The sequence below is a fragment of the Eublepharis macularius genome, chromosome 1 (genome assembly GCF_028583425.1).
Source record: "Eublepharis macularius isolate TG4126 chromosome 1, MPM_Emac_v1.0, whole genome shotgun sequence".
NCBI lineage: Eukaryota > Metazoa > Chordata > Lepidosauria > Squamata > Eublepharidae > Eublepharis > Eublepharis macularius.
In genome coordinates, this window is record NC_072790.1 from 10,282,076 (window position 1) to 10,301,717 (window position 19,642).

The 19,642-nt window shown below is 44.2% G+C and overlaps 1 protein-coding gene across 1 annotated transcript in view; it reads left to right on the forward strand.

Annotated features, from left to right (window-relative positions):
- Positions 1-19,642, forward strand: part of SEL1L2 (SEL1L2 adaptor subunit of ERAD E3 ubiquitin ligase) — a 99,601-nt gene that overhangs the window by 9,031 nt on the left and 70,928 nt on the right. The window contains exon 2 of the mRNA XM_054998757.1: positions 15,945-15,994. Coding sequence (XP_054854732.1) covers positions 15,945-15,994 — 50 coding nt within the window. The remainder of the gene's footprint in view (positions 1-15,944; positions 15,995-19,642) is intronic.

Genomic DNA, 19,642 nt, shown 5'->3' on the forward strand with positions numbered 1-19,642 from the left:
GCCATCCCCACTGAGCCCGGGCAGATGGCCCAATCCATCTGGAGGCCCATACCACAAAAACAATTGTACTCCGTAGACCAGGAGACCAAGGAAATGCTATGGTTGGAGGTCATAGAACCCTTATGAAGTGCCTGGAGAAGTCCAATAGTCCTAGTGCCCAAGCCAGACGAGTCCACCGTTTTTTTCGTGGACTACCGAGAACTCAACAAAGCTCGTTTCGACACTTACTTCATGCTCCAGGCCGACGTACTGGTGGATCACCTCTGGTCGGCCAACTATCTATCCACTCTTGACTTGACTAAGGGCTACTGGCAAGTCCCATTCAGGTCAGAGGACCACGAAAAGACAGCGTTTGCGACACCCCAAGGCCTCTTTCACTTCTGGCAGATGCCGTTTGGGCTCCATGGGGCAGCCACCTCTTTCCAGTGGTTAGTAGATGGGGTGTTGGGAGACTGCAGATCCTTGGCCCTAGCATATATAGAGGATATTATCATCTTTAACCCGAATTGGGAGATCTACCTACAACACCTCAAAGGTGCAGTGGATGACCCAGCGGGATGGCGGCTTTCCATGACCTACGGACTACTTTGACGACTAGCACGGCTCTCTGGAATCCTGATTTCTCCCAGCCTTTCACCCTTGCCACAGATGCCTTAGAGACAGTCCTCGGGGCTGTCTTGACGCAGGAACATGAGGGCATGCCCACTCCCATCCTCTTCCTATGCCGCAAGCTCCAACCCTGGAACAGTGCTACACCACCATGGAGTGGGAGGCCTTGGCCAACAAGTAGGCCATAGGAGCTTGCAATATTACCTGTTGAACAACCACGTTACTTTGCTAATGGATCATGCCCCCTTGCAGTGGATCCACCAGACGAAGAACCACAACCTTAGGGTCTTATGATGGTATCTCTCCCTTCTCCCCTACAGATTCTCTTTCTGATATTGGGCCAGGCCCCAACACCTCGATGGCGACTTTATGTCGCACCTCTTCAAGCCAGCCGCACCACCCGAGATGCCGTCACCAAGGGGAGGGGTGTGTCCCCTCTTTCCCCCTGGACTTACCTGGCTGGCCCTGCAAAGAGGAGGAAACCAAGGAAGCAGGGAGAGTTGGGGCTGCTCTCCGGATAGCTTCCGCCACCGCGGCAGGAGCTCTGGCCTGGCCCGGGATGGCGGCGATGGCCGAGGCCACCAGCAGGTCTGGAGCAGCCAGGAGGCAGCCGGCGGGACTCACAGCAGACACCATGGTGGCGGCCAAGCCCCCCATCAGCCAGAAAGAGGCTTCTGGGCAGACAGAGCGAAGAGCAACCCGCCCCGAAAGAGATAGAGCACGAAGCCACCCAGACAGAGCCTGACCCCCCTCTTCCTCCCCCCCCCCTGATTCTGAGGCATCCCCAGGGGAGGGAAGCCGTCCTGGAGGGCGCACCTCCCTCCAGCTCCGACAACCCGGAGGCAGATCCCCACGATACCAAAGTATAAATTCACTAAATTGCACAGTCAAGTCATATATACCAATAGTCTGTCTAGCAGGTAAATTTTTGTCTCCTCTTACACCATCTGAGGCATGCAGGTACGAACCAGCAGTTCTTTGCATCAAGAGACATTTAAAATAAAACAAAGGGCACCATCTAGCTAAAGTTAAATTACATTTAAGATGATATATTGGATTGAGAATGCCACAGAGGATACATGGATTTCCCCTGTATTCTATTTCCACCCTTACGCGCAGTCCCTTTCAGATACCAGAAAGATTTTTCATGGACTTCTGGGACTTATATTAGCAGATTCTGATAAATATTGAACCATCAGCTTTTAAAGTTAGCGAACATCTGTTTGATTTAAAATTTAATATCTGTGTTTCAGTAAGAGTCAATATTACGATCACTGAAGCTAATATTATTTTAAAGATGCAGATAAATCTTGCTTTTTTACATTTGGACATAGAATAAATTTATGTAAAATTTAAGATCTGCTTGGATAAATGTGCACATGTTTTAATTAAATATTGCCTAGTGGCAAATAACATAAGGGGTGAGTTAGCCTTAATAATTTGTTCATGACAGTTTGGCATATTAGTTTGCCTTATGCCATCACAAGTTCACTTTTTCTTCTTGGGTAACTAGTAGTGCAATCCTGAGGCCCACCCGTATACCTGCAGCACAGCTTATCTACTCCCTATGGACCTCCCTATGGAGCCAGGCCTAGCAAGGGGCTGAGCCTGGCAAGGCACATTGAGGCTGCAGCAGGAGCCCGCGCTTCGTGTTCCCCTGACAACCTCGCCAGCATCCGCCAACCTATCCCCCAAGATAGCCCCGCGAGTGGCAAACAAAGGTGCAGCCAGTGCATGGGCCACGATCCCCACTGCCCATTGACACACACACACCCCGCAGCCAAGCAGCTGGGGACCACAAGCCCTCAAGGTCACGGCACCTGCATTGCCTATGGCCTTGCAACTCCCTCCCATGCTGGCATCACAACCCACTGGGCAGGGTTGGTCTCCCCCACCTGGCCACACACACATGGGTGTGAAGGGGTGACCCACTCCCCACCCCCACCCCACCTGTTGCCACAAAGGATCTCTCTTTGCAAAAAGGGGGGAGTTCTGACGAAAACTGCTCTCATGCATGCCCTGCTGGGGAGGTGCTCGTGGAGATCCCACTCCAGCGGTTGCCACAGCCCCCTGTGTCCTGCAGCTGCTGGCCAACCTCCCTATGCTGGGGTGAAAAGGCCGCTTGCCATGACTAAATGGACCTTCCAGAGATGGTGGACAGGGAGAACAGGAGTGGGAGGCTCATCCAGCTCGGGCAGCCCTCAGGCTGCCTGGGCTGGTCCAATTGGGGCTGTTAACTGGCAAGTACTGCAAGAGAACTGGCGTGGGCTCACATCACCACACACGTGCTTCAATCTTCCCAGACTAATATTCCACATAGAAAAACTGATCCAGGAGACCACAGCCCTTCCTCCAACACTTCTTTTTCTTCGATAGTTAACAGTCCCAGTTGGAATGGAGGAATGGTGGGCAGCCACCTGTCCAAACCCCCACTGTTACTGGTGAAGAGAAGAACCCCACGATGGCTAACCCTCTCTTTAGTGTGCATATGCATGCAATATGTGAATCACCCCCCCCCCCCAGATCATCCCCACCCTCTGAGGCAACAGCCATCTCTCTGGCATCTCAGGCCTCAGAAGCATGGGGGGATGCTGACAGCCCTTTCCCTGCACACGGGTGAGACCCCACTTCCCCCCCATTTACCGCACCGCTATGTGAGAAGGGGCTGGGTGGGATGGAGGCAGCATGCATTGGCAGCCCCCATGGTATTGACAGACCCCTGCTCCTTTCCGGGGCTGAATCACTCAACAGGGCTGAAGCTCCTGGTGGATTCTCAGGGCTGCCACTTCACTGGCAGCCCAAGGCCAATCCCCGGCAATGTGCTGTGGGGCTGCCCCAGGGGGCACAAATCCAGGATATGCCACTGTAATTCCTAGTCAGCTTCCACCGTGGTTTCACCGTTTCCCCTCCCCCCTCAGATTGCATTGCCCCAGAAACAATCTGGAGAAATAACTGTGTGTTCCTATAGCTTTATTATTCTAGTTAATCTTGTCAGGGAAATTAGGTAACATAATATCTCAGCTGTCAGTCAAAATACTGTCTTAATCCCAAACTGTTACATTTATTTACGTGTGTGTCATTTTGTGTTATGTCTTGTATGAAAGAAATCACAGTTGTAGAAATCTATTTCTAGAACAATTACACTTCACTGGGCAGGTGAGCAATGATTGTGTATGTTTGTTTATATGTCTGTATATTTTTACTGCATTTATATATACTGTATTTATAGATTAAATTTTATTTTATTTTTTGAAATATTTTAATATTAGATGTTTGTGAAATAGAGGAAGGGAGATTAGAGCAGGGGGAAGGCTTTATCCCCTTCCATGTGTGCCACTGTTCTGATCTAAATTATGCCCCCGTACATCTGGGAACTGAGTTCTCAGACTGGACCCCACAGACAAGGGCCGATTCCAGACGGCCCCCCGCCTCGCGAAACGTCATGCGTCGTCGCGCGTCATCGCGCAGAAAACACGAAATATCGCGTTTTCCCGCGCGAGTTTTGCGCGGCATCGCGCAAAACTCGCGCGAGACAATGCGATATTGTGCATTTTCTGCGCGACGATGCGCGACGTTTCGCGAGGCGGGGGGCCGTCTGAAATCGGCCCTCATCTTCCAACCATGGACAGAACCAGGAAGAATATAACGTAGACCTGGGAGCAGAGTTGCTAACCAGAAGCGTTGGTGGGGCAAGAGCATTTAGAGAATGCACACAGGGTATCATGTGATGCTCTAGGTATCCCTCCAGTCTCTATGGTAAAACCATATGGTTAAAATCAATCTCTGTGGTAAAAAACACAGATATTAGAGGGATTCCTAGAGCGATGAAAACCACATCTGGGAAGTGACATCATGGTGATGCTGGTCTTCCAGACAATGTTTTGCTGCCAATGCTCCATACAGTAAGGGTGGTGGCCAAGGCAGCAGGGGCTGGAAGAACACTGGGGATCTCAGAAGCCTGTGCTCACTGTTTTGTGATCATTTATTTATTTAAAATTACTTATTTTATGCTGTTTTTCTCCAAAAAGAAAGTTAAAGTTGCTTACAAGAAAATGCCAAAATAACAGTTTAACAATCAATTCAAACAAAATATACAATTTAGAATACCAGAACAAACACATTCTGACTAGGTCCTGATCTTCCAGGCTGCCTAAGGCTAAGAGCCTTAGGCAGCCTAAGAGCAAAGGGCCAAGAGCTCTTGCCCTTTGGCTTGTGTCTTGACTACACACAGATTAAGTACCTGCAAACAGAGAAAAAACAAACAGAGCTCAGATCTTACCCAGTAGCTGCTATCAAGGTATCACAATCTTCCCGCTTCCTTCCCTGCCAACCTTGTAATGTCTGGGTTAGTCCTAATAGAAAACCTATTACGCTGCCGATGCCCTGATCTCATCAGATCTCAGAAGCTAAGCAGGGTATGCCTTGTTTAGTAATTGGATGGGAGACCTCCAACGAAAACCAGGGCTGCAGAGGCAGGCAATGGTAAACCACATTTGGGGCAGCCATATCCTAAGGGCTGGCCCAGCGCCTGCGACTGTGCATCAACATAAAAGCAGCGCCGCACTGCCACTCACTATGGACTTTTGCAGGAGAGCCACGCCAGCACCTTAGCTTGGCAAGGCAAGGCATGGCTGCCACCAAGAGCACCCACCTGCATTTTCTGGACCACACTGCCCACATCAGTCAATGGCTGCTGCGCTCCCCTGACAGGCGCATGAAGGGTGAGCAGCAGTGCAGCTGATGGGGAGGCCGCAATCTCCACTGCCCTGCAACACACACAGCCTGTCAGGGATCAAGCATCACTGCCAGGGGGTGTGCAGAGATAACACCAAAGGGGCAGACACTCACCCTCTCACCCGTCCAACCCCCATGTCCAATGAGGGCCAGGCTGGTGGCTGCAGCTCTGCTTGCTTGCAATTCCCACATCCATGAGAAACAGGTTCCCCCTCCCTGAAAAATGGGACCAGAAAGGCTGCAAAGAGTGAAGAGGGACCCAGCACTCAGCTGGGATGAGGAGTGGAGCAGGTGGCAATGCCTGCCCTCCGCCTTCACCCAGCTTGGATCAGGAACGGAGTAGGTGGCAATGCCCACCCCTGCCTTTACTCAGCAGGAATCAGGAGTGAAGAAGGTGGCAATGCCCGCCCACCCCTTCACCCAGCTGGGATCAGGAGCGGAGCAGGTGGTAATGCCTGCCCCTGTCTTCACCCAGCTGGGATGAGAAGCAAAGCTTGTTGACTGAGAAAAGGACTTGGTTAAGAACATTACTGGACATAACGAAAAGTGAGAATTATCCCCTGAGAAGCTGATTATAAAACAGGCGAGTAGCTAGCATCCTGTCGGGATTCTTGAAAGTATCCACACTGGTCGGGTGCAGTGGGGTTCCCCACTTGCAGCTCCGGTGAACATGGACTTGAAATTGTCAAGGAGGTGACCCTCTAGGGAGTGCTACATCTCACTGTTCCTGTGGAAACTAATGGAACAATTGGAATGAAGCGTTATCAGGACATTATATAGGCATCATTGCCACAGGGGAGGAGTACCATTGACCACCACCCTTTTCAGGAACGGTTTACATAATTAACTTTATCTGTCTACTTTTCCTTGTACCACTATGTATTGAAAAAAAGAGGAAAAAATTGTATACCCTAAACTATTTTTCTACTGATGTATCACTATTTATTGTAACTTATTGTGATAGTATTCATTGGGTCATTGAGCTTTTGTATGTATTATTAATTTGTACTATTGCTTTAAATGAGCTCTGGGAGGAACTGTTCTGCTGATAGTTGGCGTCTAAATCAATTTGTAAATTTGAGCTGACCAGCTTGGTGACCAAAAGAAGGAATGTGGTTACAAATACAGCTGTACAACAGAGAAAAGTAAAAATTATCCCCTGAGAAAGTTGTTACGAAACAGGCGAGTAGCTAGCATCCTGTTGGGAATTCTGACACACAGAGACCATTGGGGCATAGAGGGGTGTTCCCCCCACCCACAGTTCTTGTGGATGTTGAGCAGGAGGTGATCTTTTTGAAGTGCTACGACCCGGTATACCTGTGGGAAGAAGCACAAAAACTTAGCTAAACACAGACAGCCACAAAGAAGAAAGAAGAGGTGGCAATGCCTGCACCTGCCTTCACCCAGCTGGGATGAGGAGCAAAGCAAGTGGCAATGCCCACCCTCCGCATTCACCGAGCAGCGATCAGGAGTAGAGCAGGTGGCAATGCCCGTCTGCCCTTCACTAAGCTGTGATCAGGAGTGGAGCAGATGGCACTATCTACCCCCCGCATTCACCTAGCTGAGATCAGGAGCGGAGCAGATGGCAATGCCCGCCTCTCCTTCACCCAGCTGGGATCAGGAGGGGAGCTTGTGGCAGTGCCCGCCGCCTGCCTTCACTCAGCTAAGATCAGGAGTGGAGCAGGTGACAATGCCTGCGCTCCCCCTTCACCCAGCTGGGATCAGGAGGGGAGCAGGTAGCAATGCATGCCCACCTCTTTTACCCAGCTGGGATCAGGCACAGAGCAGGTGATAATGCCCACCCACCCTCATCCAGCTGGGATCAGGCGCGGGGCAGGTGCCAATACCCGCCCTCCGCCCTCCCCCAGCTGGGATCCAGAGCAGAGCAAATGGCAATGCCCATCCCCTCTTCACCGACCTCGGATCAGGAGCAAAGCAAGTGACAATGTCCCAGCTGATATCAGGAGTGGAGAAGGTGGCAATACCCACCTCCCTTCACCCAGCTGGGATCAAGAGTGTAGCAGGTAGCAATGCCCGCCTCCCAACTTCTTCCAGCCAGGATCAGGCGTACAGCAGGAGGCAATGTCTGCCCTCTTTTCACCCGTCCTGTTTCAGTTAGGCTATGTTCAGCCACGGCTGATTTTTCAGGATGGCCAAGTCTGCAGTGTCTTTCATGTTCTTTTATTCTTGTCTGGATGCTACGCTTTGTGGTCCCGATGTAAACTTGTCCACAGCTGCAGGGTATACGGTATACTCCTGCAGAGGTGAGGGGGTCTCTACTGTCTTTTGCTGATCGTAGCATCTGTTGTATTTTTCGGGTGGGTCTGAATACTGCTTGAAGGTTATGCTTTTTCATAAGCTTTCCCATCTGATCAGTAATTCCTTTGATATATAGCAAAAACACTTTTTCCTGTAGGAGACTATTTTTCCTTGGTTGTTTGATTCATCCTGGGTTTGATTGCTCTGACACTGCAGACTTGGACAACCTGAAAAATCAGCAGTGGCTGACTTCCGGTTTGGGATCCATGGAGGTCTAACGCAGCTCCATTTGCGGAGCTGACCGGACTGCCGTTTTAACCGGCCGGAGGGGTGAAAATAGCCCGCGGCCGACTGCTCTCAGGCGGGGAGCAGGCTAAGAACGCTCAAGACCCTAGGGTGAGCTAGATCTCGGACGAGGGGGGGCTCTACACAACGGGCCCCCTCCCGGTCCTTGAGGTCCCACCTTGCGACGGGTCGGCTATAATCTCTGCGGCAGTTTTGGGGCCAATTCGGCTGGCATAAGACCTTCATACCCAAGCTTCGATTGGGGGAAGAAGCTGAGAGGAGAACTTAAAATCGAAACAGTGATTACAACCCGAGAAAAGTGAAGAGAAGGTAAAGATCGTTATCTTTCAATACGGGACAGATCGATAAAAACAGAGAGGAAAAAAAAGTAGATTTTTAAACTGCAACAGACTAGCGAAAAGGAGGGGAAGACTCGGCAGGAGTTGTATTTGAAAAGAGACTAAGTTTAAAGAAGTTATTAAAGAAAACGGATTATTGTTTTGAATACCTGTGGCTTTGGAGCTGTGAGAAAAAGATACCATCGCGAGACCTGCTGTGGGAAGACGGGAGACAGGAAGTGCGTAACAACAATAGAGCGGCTGGAGAGAAGCGGCCCTTGCTGAAGGGCAGGAAGTAGGGAATCGCCATTTTTGAAAAGGGAAGGGTCGCGGCTTCAGCGGAAAAGGAAGTAGGCCATCTTGGATTACAAAATCATAGAGAAACCATAGAGAAAAGACGCCCGACATTTTGGACACTTTAAAATTTAAAACTTAATTTTGGAAAGAAGATTGGGACATTTGAAAAAGGAAAACGTTTAATTTTACGCCACGGAGTTAAGGAAGAGAGCAGATTCGTGGGAGCGAGCCAAAGCAAGCCCCACAATGTCGAAAAAAGAGTGGCAATCGGCGATAGAAAACTTGGATAAAAATTTGGACTAAAAACTTTTAGATATGATTAAAGAGCTCAAGGATACGAAATTGGAGCTGATTAAAGAGGTTAAAGAGGTTACTCAGACAGTAAAGTCGGAGCTGTCAGAAGTGAAAAAAGGTATGGAAACGATACGAAGTGAATTACAAGGGACGCAGCAGAGAGTTAAAACAGTAGAAGACGCGATGGAGAACTTAATAGACACGCAACAAACAGAGATGAGACTGGTGAAGGGGAGAATGTCAGTTGCAGAAACTAAACATATGGAGAAGCAGCTACGTTTTCGTGGTCTGCCAGAAGTGGATGGAAAGTCAGCGCAAGAACAGATGACCGAGGTGTTGGCTGAATACCTGGGGAAGGAGGAAGAGGAAATTGTGGCTATCCTAGACGTGGCATACCGTGTGAACTCGAGGATCGCAACCCAGAGGAAATTACCAAGAGATGTGATTGTGCAGTTTACAACACGAAATATGAAAGAGATGATTGTGACAAAACAATTTCAAGAACCATTGGAGATTGATGGCAAGACGATCATCATAATGAAGGAATTGCCCAGATCAGTGTTATTGGACCGGAAAAAATATAAAGTGCTAATTCAGATTTTGAAGGACATGAAAATCAGGTACAGATGGGAGTTACCGGAAGGAGTGTCCTTTGAGTTTGGAGGGGCCAAAAAACGCATCAGATCTGAGCGAGAGATGGAGCGATTTATTAAGGACAATGAAAAAGACTTACCAACAAGACAATGAGTATGGAGTGTAAGGTATTATCTTGGAATGTAAATGGACTAAACTCACCGAATAAGAGGAAAAACATTTTCCACTGGCTACTAAAACAAAAATGTGACATTGTGTGCTTGCAAGAGACCCATATTAGAAAACAGGATGTAAAATATTTAAAATCTGGAAAATTGGGTAAAGAATTTGTAGCGGCCTCTAACAAGAAAAAAAGAGGAGTGGTGTTGTATATAAAAGAGGAGCTACAGCCAAAATTTGTTATGAGAGATGTGGAAGCTAGATTTGTAGCAGTGGAATGTATTTGGAATTTAAAGAAAGTGTTGGTAGTCGGACTTTATGCACCTAATGGTGCAAAAGAAAGCTTCTTTGAGGACTTGAGGAAGCAATTAGACGATTTAGTATATGATCAGATAATTCTTGCTGGAGACTTCAATGGAGTGACAGATTTGGAACTAGACAAAAAAACTACAACAGCACAAAAGAAAAAAGGACTTTTACCAAAGCTTTTCTTTGAGTTGATTCAACAAGAGACTCTTGAAGATGTATGGAGGAGAGAATATCCTAAAAGCAGACAGTTTACTTTTTATTCAGCAAGGCATTCTACACTATCAAGAATTGATATGATCTGGGCCTCAAAAGACTTAGCGTTATGGACTAAAGAGGTGGAAATTATGCCGATGGTAGGCTCAGATCATAACCCAATTATGTGGAAATTAGGAAAAAGGAGAAAAAGGAAAGCATGGAGAATAAATGAGGATTTGTTACAGGAAAATGAGAATATGGAAATATTGAGAAGAGAGACAAACTTTTTCATACAATATAACGTGAATAAAGAAGTACCAACCAACAAAGTTTGGGATGCTTACAAGGCGGTTGTAAGGGGCATACTAATGGATTTAAACGGTAGAGCAAGAAAGAAGAAAGAGGAGAAAAGACAAGAGATTGAGGAGAAAATAAAAACCAAAGAATTACAGTTAAAAAAGAGACCAGGGAAAAAGAAAATATACCAGGAAATTAAAATACTTCAAGAACAGCTAACAGCAATGAGTAATAAAGAATTGGAATGGAATCTTAAAAGACTGAACCAAAAAGCGTTCGAGGGTGCTAATAAACCTGGGAAGTACCTGGCATGGCAATTGAAGAAGAAAAGGGAAAAGAAAACAATAAATAAAATTTGTGAAGATGACAAAACGTATTTGGAGCAGACTACCATTAGTAGAGCCTTTTATAAATTCTACGCTAAGTTGTATAATAAGAAAGAAGTGAATAAAGAATCAATAGCGTCATATTTGGAGAAAATTAAATTTCCAGAAATCTCGGAAGCTTGGAGAAATAAATTGAACAGTGAAGTAACGGATGAGGAAATAAGTAAGGCAATACAATCTGCAAACTTAGGAAAGGCGCCAGGGCCAGATGGACTTACAGCCAAATTTTACAAGACTATGGCCAATGAGCTGGCACCATTCCTAAAGGAGGTGATCAACGGAGTTTTAAGGGATCAAAGGATTCCAGACACTTGGTCTGAAGCGAACATATCATTGATCCCAAAAGAGGGCCAAGACTTGACTAGTGTGAAAAATTACAGACCTATATCGTTACTTAACAATGACTATAAAATCTTTGCGAAGATACTGGCGGAGAGACTGAAGGGGTGGCTTTCGGAGGTTATAGAGGAGGAGCAAGCAGGCTTTCTGCCAGATAGGCAAATAAGAGACAATTTAAGGACAGTGATTGATGCTATTGAATATTATGATAAGCGTTGTGATAAAGAGGTTGGTTTCTTCTTTGTTGACGCTGAAAAGGCATTTGACAACTTAAACTGGGACTTTATGTTTGCCACTATGGAAAAGCTACAATTAGGAGAAAGATTCATCAGAGCAATTAAGGAAATTTACAGAGACCAGACTGCAGCAATTGTGGTGAATGATGAATTGACCAAGAAATTGACTATAAGCAAAGGAACAAGACAAGGTTGCCCGTTGTCTCCACTGTTGTTCATTTTAGTATTGGAGATTCTGATGATACAAATACGACAAGATGAGGAAATTCGAGGAATAAAAATAAAGGACTATACATATAAGGTCAGAGCATTTGCGGATGACATAATGTTAATAGTAGAGGACCCACTGGAGAATATGCCAAAAGTGATAGATAAGATCAAGGAGTTTGGGGACTTGGCAGGTTTCTTCATTAACAAAAAGAAGTCAAAGATACTATGCAAAAACGTGACTAAGCAGAAACAACAATTGTTAATGGAAATAACGGACTGTGAGGTAACAAGTAAGGTGAAATATTTGGGAATTGAACTGACTGCAAAGAATATTGATTTGTTCAAGAATAATTATGAAAAATTGTGGATTCAGATTGAGAGAGACTTGATTAAATGGAACAGGCTCAACCTGTCATGGTTAGGTAGGATTGCAGCGGTTAAAATGAATGTGTTACCAAGAGTGATGTTTTTGCTACAGACAATACCAATCATCAGAGACTCTAAACAATTTGAAAAATGGCAGAGGAAAATATCAGATTTTGTATGGGCAGGCAAGAAGCCTCGAGTGAAAATGAAAGTTTTACAAGATGCAAAGGAAAGAGGCGGACTGCAACTGCCCAACTTGAGACTTTATCATGATGCAATCTGCCTAGTTTGGTTGAAAGAGTGGATGACATTAAAGAACAAGAAACTATTAGCCCTAGAGGGATATAAAAAAATATTTGGATGGCATGCATACCTATGGCATGATAAAGTAAAGGTCGATGTTCCTGCACCATTTTGTACGGAGAAGTTTATATACAATCTGGAAGAAGTACAGAATTTACCTACAAGAAGGAACCCCTTGGTGGGTGGTTCCATATGAGGTGATAGACCCGAGAGCTGTTGATAACGAAAGACAATGTTTGACTTATAAAGAAATAACTAAAATAGAAACATCTAAACTTAGAATAAAGACGCAAGAGGAACTATCACCGAACTACGATTGGTTCCAGTACAGACAGATCAGAGACTTGTACAACTCAGACTCTGTAAAGGGAGGTATACGAATGGAGAGCTCGGAACTAGAGCAGACCCTTCTTAAAGAGGACAAGAAAAGAATATCCAAGGTATACCAAGTACTGTTGAAATGGTATACTGAGGATGAGACTGTTAAAACACAAATGGTGAAATGGGCTATAAATTTTAACAAAGAGATAACAATGGAGGCATGGGAATACTTGTGGAAAAATACAATGAAGACAACGACATGTACAAATATTAAAGAGAATATCTACAAAATGATCTATCGTTGGTACATGATACCAAAGAAGATTGCGCTAGGGAATTTGAACACTTCCAATAAATGCTGGAAATGTAGGAAGCATGAGGGCTCCCTCTATCATATGTGGTGGTCGTGTGATGTAGCTAGGCAGTACTGGGGGGAAATAATAAGAGAAATGAGTGAAATTTTACAATTTCAAATAAATAAGAACCCAGAACTCCTGCTACTAAACTTGGGAATGGAGGGAATTCCAGCCCATCATAGGACGTTGATATTTTATATGACAGCAGCAGCCAGACTTTTGTATGCGCAAAAATGGAAAGTACAAGAAGTGCCAACTATTGAAGATTGGATCTACAAATTGCTGTACATGGCAGAAATGGATAAGATGACAAGAAAACTGAGAAATCTGGACTCAGGGCAGTTTAACACAGACTGGGAGAAGCTGAAACAATATCTGGAGAAGAAATGGGAGGTGGGAGGAAAACTGTGGCAGTTTGAGAACTACTGAAGTATAATAAAAGTATAATAGAGGGGGGTGACTTTACCGAGGGAGGAAGAGATAAATGTGAATTAATAAGCAGTTAACAGATTGATATATAAATAGATATATATAGGTTAATAGATAGAATATTGATAGAAAATAATTAATGATAAGGTTTAAATATAAGGAGTGAATAATTAACAATATTTTCTTTCTTTGATAAGATTTATATGCACCAAACTGAATGTACAGAATTGATCGACTATGTGATGTGCTATATAGAATTACCATAAAAAGATAGAATGAGGAATATATAGAGAATAAGTCAAATTGTTTGATTTAAATGTAAGATTTTTATGGTTTATGATATATAGAAATATTTGAAATTGGAAAAGGGGATAAATTGTTTATCTAAGATGGAAACAAAGACTTACAGTTTGGGTATATAACAAGAAAAGTAGTTAAGGATGTACTGCTTAATATAATAGAGAATGTATATCTGTTTTAGATAGAGGAATTTAACAGAAGTAAGGGAAAAGGGACAAAGGGTGGGAAAGCTGTTGGAAGTCAACAAAAGGGGGGGAAAGGGAGGGGGTTAGGAATGAAAAATTTGGGGAAAATTGAATGTAATGTAAAAATAATGGATTCTAACCCAATAAAAAAAATTTTCAAAAAAAAAAAAAATCAGCAGTGGCTGAACATAGCCTAACTCAAACAAGGCACAGTATCTTATTCCAGGACACTAAAATACTGGACAACACTTCCAACTACTTTGTCAGACTGCACAAGGAAGCCATTGAAATTCACAAGCATAAGCAAAACTTCAACAGGAAAGAAGAAACCTTAAGAATGAACAGAGCATGGTTTCCAGTTCTGAAAAACACCAGGCTAACAAAACACTCTATACCCGACAATAGCCCTGCAGAGAAGATTAGCACATCAAGCACCAATCCATATGCAAAAGAACCTCCTCAGGATACAGTGAAGCCTCCCGCCATTAGCATTCCACACCCTGGGAAACTTACAGGATGACTCAGCTCAACCCCACCCCTCCTGAGTAGATATAAATGACCTGCCAACACCTTTTCCACACTGTGACACTGAGAGATCTCTGTCTTTTGGTGCTACACCTCTGAAGATGCCAGCCACAGCTGCTGGCGAAACGTCAGGAACTACAATGCCAAGACCACGGCAATACAGCCCGGAAAACCCACAACAACCATAGTATTGGCAAAGTCTAACGTTTGATCTTAATGTAATTGGAGCTACAGTTAACTATTGGGATAAACAATTGGGTAACTGCATAACTATTTGGATAAACAATTGGATAATTACATTTAATTGTATATCCATTTGCAAAATGAAAACAATGCTATCCCAACTGATTTCAGCTCTCTGCTGTCATAGAATTAAGTATAGGGATGGGGAAATATCTCTCTAGCCATGGTCTGACAGTAATAATAACTATTATAACAACAACAATAGTCACATTTTTATTATTCTATTATCCTGGCCTGAAATGCAGCTGTTCAGGCCAAGGATGATGAAACTATTGCCCTAGTTGCATTATCCCGGCCTGAAGAGCTGCATTTTCCAGGATGTCATTCACGTGGCTCAATCTTGTAACCTCTGATTTAGTCGCTACTGAGTGATGTAGGCATCACCCTTGTTCAATATTGCACTTGATTAATATGTTGGCAAAGACGAAAGGCTTTCACTTTTGAATGATGTGACATTTATCTATTAATAATGGCAACAATCCAAACCTTTACGAGTACACTGAGTATTCTGGATTTTTTATATTTTTTTTTAGTATCAGATACAAACACACAAACTAATGTCATGAGCTGGGCTCACCCAAGCTGGTAGTACGAAGTCCGAGCACTAACGCAAAGTCAAGGGGGAGCGCAAGGTTCAAAAGCCAAGTCCAGTCTGCAGTCAGAGCACGAGATAAATGCCAGGGGTGTGTCCAGAATCCAAAAGCCAGGTCAAGCCCAGTCCAAGGTCAGTCGCTGAAGCGCCAGGTCTAGCTGCAGGCACAAGCAAGGTGCACAGAGTGGTTGCAGGTAGCTGACACTTTGCTTCCACGCCTGGCAGCTTCTCCAGCTAGGCTTTTATAGCCAGGCGTGGCTCACAGCCAGCAGCCTGACGTTACCCATCATCGCTCTCCAGCAGCTAGCATCGGCTCAGGAGACGAGCACTGTGCTGTCTCTCCTGCAGCTCCAAACTCTGCCATTGTCTGTGGCACTCTTTGGGCATGGGTGAACCTGGGGTGGGTGGAAGCCCCTGGCTGGCTGTGAACCCTGATTATCTAACAGCTGTTGTTCCTGATCACTGGCTTCTGCTGAGTCAGGGCTAGGGCTGGCTACTTGGAGTCCTGGCTGGCTACACGAGGCTCCTCTCCTCCAGAGGAGTCCTCGCTCCCGAGTCCAGACTAGGCCACAACACATTTTTGAAAGTCTTTCTCCTTTCAAAGTAGGTTACCATGAGGCATGGAGTGTATGAAGGGGTGGGGTGGGGTTTGTTCTAGATTTGCAAGTCTAAAGCCATCTTAGGCACATGGAGTTGTGTAGTTTTAGCCAATAATTTTATCCAAGCATTCAATGAGTCTTTGTAAAAAATTCTATTCTCTCTGATGACTGTATTGTTTTTCAGAAACAGAAGAAAGTCTAGGCAATCAGAGAGGAAAAACCATTTCAAAAGAGGTAAATTATTGCCTTTGCACAAATGGGTTTGCTTGAAATTTACATAATTTTAATTACATAGTTAACAAACTATATATTGTAATGGAAAGCTGTTTTCTAAACTAACTAGTATAGGTTCAATGAAGATGCAGTGGCCAGCCTGCCAGTTAAGATCATTTTCTCAAGCTCTGCTCCCTGAAGCCCCCGCCTGCAGAGGTGAGGCAGGTGGCATCCACAGGCAGTGCTTTTTCAGTGGTGGCCTTTCCACTTTAGAGGCAGCAGCAGAGTCCAGTGAGGGAGCCACGCCATCCTGCCCTCTGCTGCTGCTCCTCCATCCCACCTCAACTCATGTCACCTCCATCATTCACTTCAACATGAGGGAAGAATAGGGGATGCCAGCTCCAGGGTGGGAAATTCTTGGAGATTTGGGGGGTGGAGCCTAGAGAGGGTGGGGTTTGGGGAGCGGAGAGACCTCAACAGGGCATAATGCCAAAGAGTCTACTCTCCAAAGCAGCCATTCCCCACTCGAAGCCAGCTGGGTGACCTTGGGCAAGTCACAGCTTCTAGGAGCTCTCTCAGCCCCACCCACCTCACTGGGTGTTTTGTTGTGGGGATAATAATAACATACTTTGTAAACCGCTCTGAGTGGGTATTAAATTGTCCTGAAGGGCGGTATATAAATCAAATGATGTTGTTGTTCTTACTGTTATTTGAATTTCACATAGCACAATCAATAATAAATAGAGATCACATGTTATCATTGATTGGCCTTGCTGAGCTGATAAAAGTTTCCACCAGAGACCTAAGTATCAGCCATGTATCAATGTAATATGTACGCTGTTCCAAGTAACGCCATCTTTCGCAGTTCTGTAGCCGTCACGTCAGAAAGCTGCAGTTTTTCCGTATAAGTTGCAAAAATTTTCAAAATACTTCCCAGTGCCCGGATGACAATGGGGACTAATATTGTATTCTTCATTCATAGTCGGGTGGTTTCTATTGCCAAATCTCTATATTTAATCTTTTTTTTCCTTGTTCTTTTTCTTCGACTCTGGCATCCCCCGGAATTGCAATGTCTGTTATCCAAACTTTTCAATTTTCCACAACTGTTATGTCTGGTGTATTATATTCAAGGTGTCGATCCGTTTGTATTCTAAAATCCCACAAGTTCTTGTCTTGATCATTTTCTAGCACCTTTTCCACCTGATGTTCCCATGAATTCTTTGATATTATTATTATTATTATTATTATTATTATTATTATTATTCAAATTATCCAAAACACAATAAAAATGAGTAGAGGTCACATGTTATTATTGGTTGTCCTTGCTAAGCTGATACAAGTTTCCACCGGACACCTAAGTAGCAACCAGATATCAGCGAAATATGTACGCTGTTCCAAGTAGCGCCGTCTTTTGCAGTTCTGTAGGTGTTATGTCAGCTGCAGTTTTTCCATATGAATTGCAAAGTTTTTTGAGATGGTTCCAAGTGCCCCAATGACAATGAGGACTACTGTTGCATTCTTCTTCCATAGTCGGATGGTTTCTATTGCCAGATCTCTATATTTAATCATTTTTTCCTGTTCTTTTTCTTCGACTCTGGCATCCCCAGAAATTGCAATGTCGATTATCCAGATTTTTCGATTTTCCACGACTGTTATGTCTGGTGTATTATGTTCAAGGTGCCGATCAGTTTGAATTCTGAAATCCCACAAGGCCATGAATTCTTTGATACTGGCAAGTTATACTTTTTGCACAATGACCAGTGAATCAGCTTTGCGACCCTGTCAAGTCCAGCTTTGTAGTCCGTCTGTGCAGTTTTGCTGCATTCAGAGATAAGGTGGGACACAGTTTCATCTTTTCCCTGGCAAAGTCGACGTTTTGGATTTTCACTGATTTTCTGAATTTAGGCTTTCATAACATTCGTTTGCAATGCTTGTTCTTGTGCTGCGAAGAACAGACATTCAATTTCTTTCTTGATTGTACCCATCTTCAACCATGCCCAAGTTAGGCTGTTGTCATTTTTTCCTTCAATAGTTTTTAGATGTTGCCCATGTAAGGGTTTGTTCTTCCAGGCATTTAATCTATTCTCAAACTGTTTCTTCTTGTATTCAGCCTTTGTTTTGGTTGTTTTTAATATGTTTTCTGTTTTCACAGCCTGAAGTAATTTTTCTATACTTCTAATGATGTAATCATTCCGGCCTCTCTTTTCTTCTTCCACTACCTGGTGTACTTGTAACAGTCCTCTTCCACCAATTTTTCGTGGTAGGTATAGCCTGTCAACATCATTTTTGGGTGTAAAGAGCGATGCATGTTCATTAGTTTCCGCGTTTTTTGATCCAATTTTTCTAAACCGCTTTGTGTCCAATCTATTATTCCGGCTGGATATCTGATCACTGGAATTGCCCATGTATTTATGGCTGTGATTGTATTTCCACCATTTAATTTTGACTTCAGAATTTTTCGTACTCTCTTCATATATTCTTTCTGAGTCAGTTCTTTTACTTTCACATGCAGGATGTTATCTAATTCTAATATTCCAAGATATTTATAATTTTCATTGTTTGATATTGATTTCATAATGTCGCCATTTTCAAGTTCTATTCCGTCAATATTTTTTACTTTTCCCTGCTGCATGGAGAGTACTGCACATTTGTCTAAGCCAAATTTCATTTGAATATCATCACTGTACATTTTCACTGTATTAAGCAATGATTCAAGTTCAGTGGGACTCTTTGCATACAATTTCAAATCATCCATGTACAGGAGATGGTTTATTTGCCCAGCCTGATCAGAAATATAATAACTCATTTTTGTTTTCTCTAGGACCATTGTCAAGGGGATTAATGAGATGTTGAATAATAAAGGCGACAAGTATTGTTGTTTTGTTGTTGTTTTCTTCTCTAGGTAAACTGATTTCTGTAGTCTGGAAATCAGTTGTAATTATGAGAGATCTTCGGGCCCCATCTGGAGTTTGGCAACCCTAAGGAATAAACATCTCATTATTGGCAGCCTGCTTGCCTGGTCTACCTTCCCCTGCCCCACCCCTCCAGTGGAGGGGCCCAGTAGGCACTGTCTGCCCAGGGCCCCCTAAAATATTGTGATTTCACACTCCAGGAGTTCTGCAGCTGGGAGTTAAAATCCTGTTTTCAGGATATGTCTTTTTCAGAACTTCTTGGCTCTGACATTTTTGGGGAAATTGCCGTAAAACCTGGACAGCTGCTGCGTGGGTAAGAAAATCTGGATTTGTCTGCCTACATAGCAGCCATTTCCCCATACCTTGTCCCCAAAGCACCCATTTCTCACCTTCCCAATGGGGACTTTTTATTATTTTTTAAAACTGGTACCAGAATATTATTATATCAATATATCATTGGAACAGCATCTCAAAATTCCCAGCTTTCATTTTTAAAAAAATCAAGTCTTTTGCCTCTACCCTTGCAGAGATATAAGGGAAAAGGCATATCTTTGCAAGAGAAAGGGTGAGGAAATTATTTGTTTAAAAACTTAAAGCTGAGAATTCTGAGAACCTGCTGCACCTCTTGTTACAATGATATTGATATAAAGATATTCTAGTGCTTATCACTAGGGAGGTTGGCAACTTCCAGGGGTTGGGGCAAGGTAACTCTAGGGAAACCTGACTTTGGAAGGCGCAATGGCTACTGTTGTCTGAC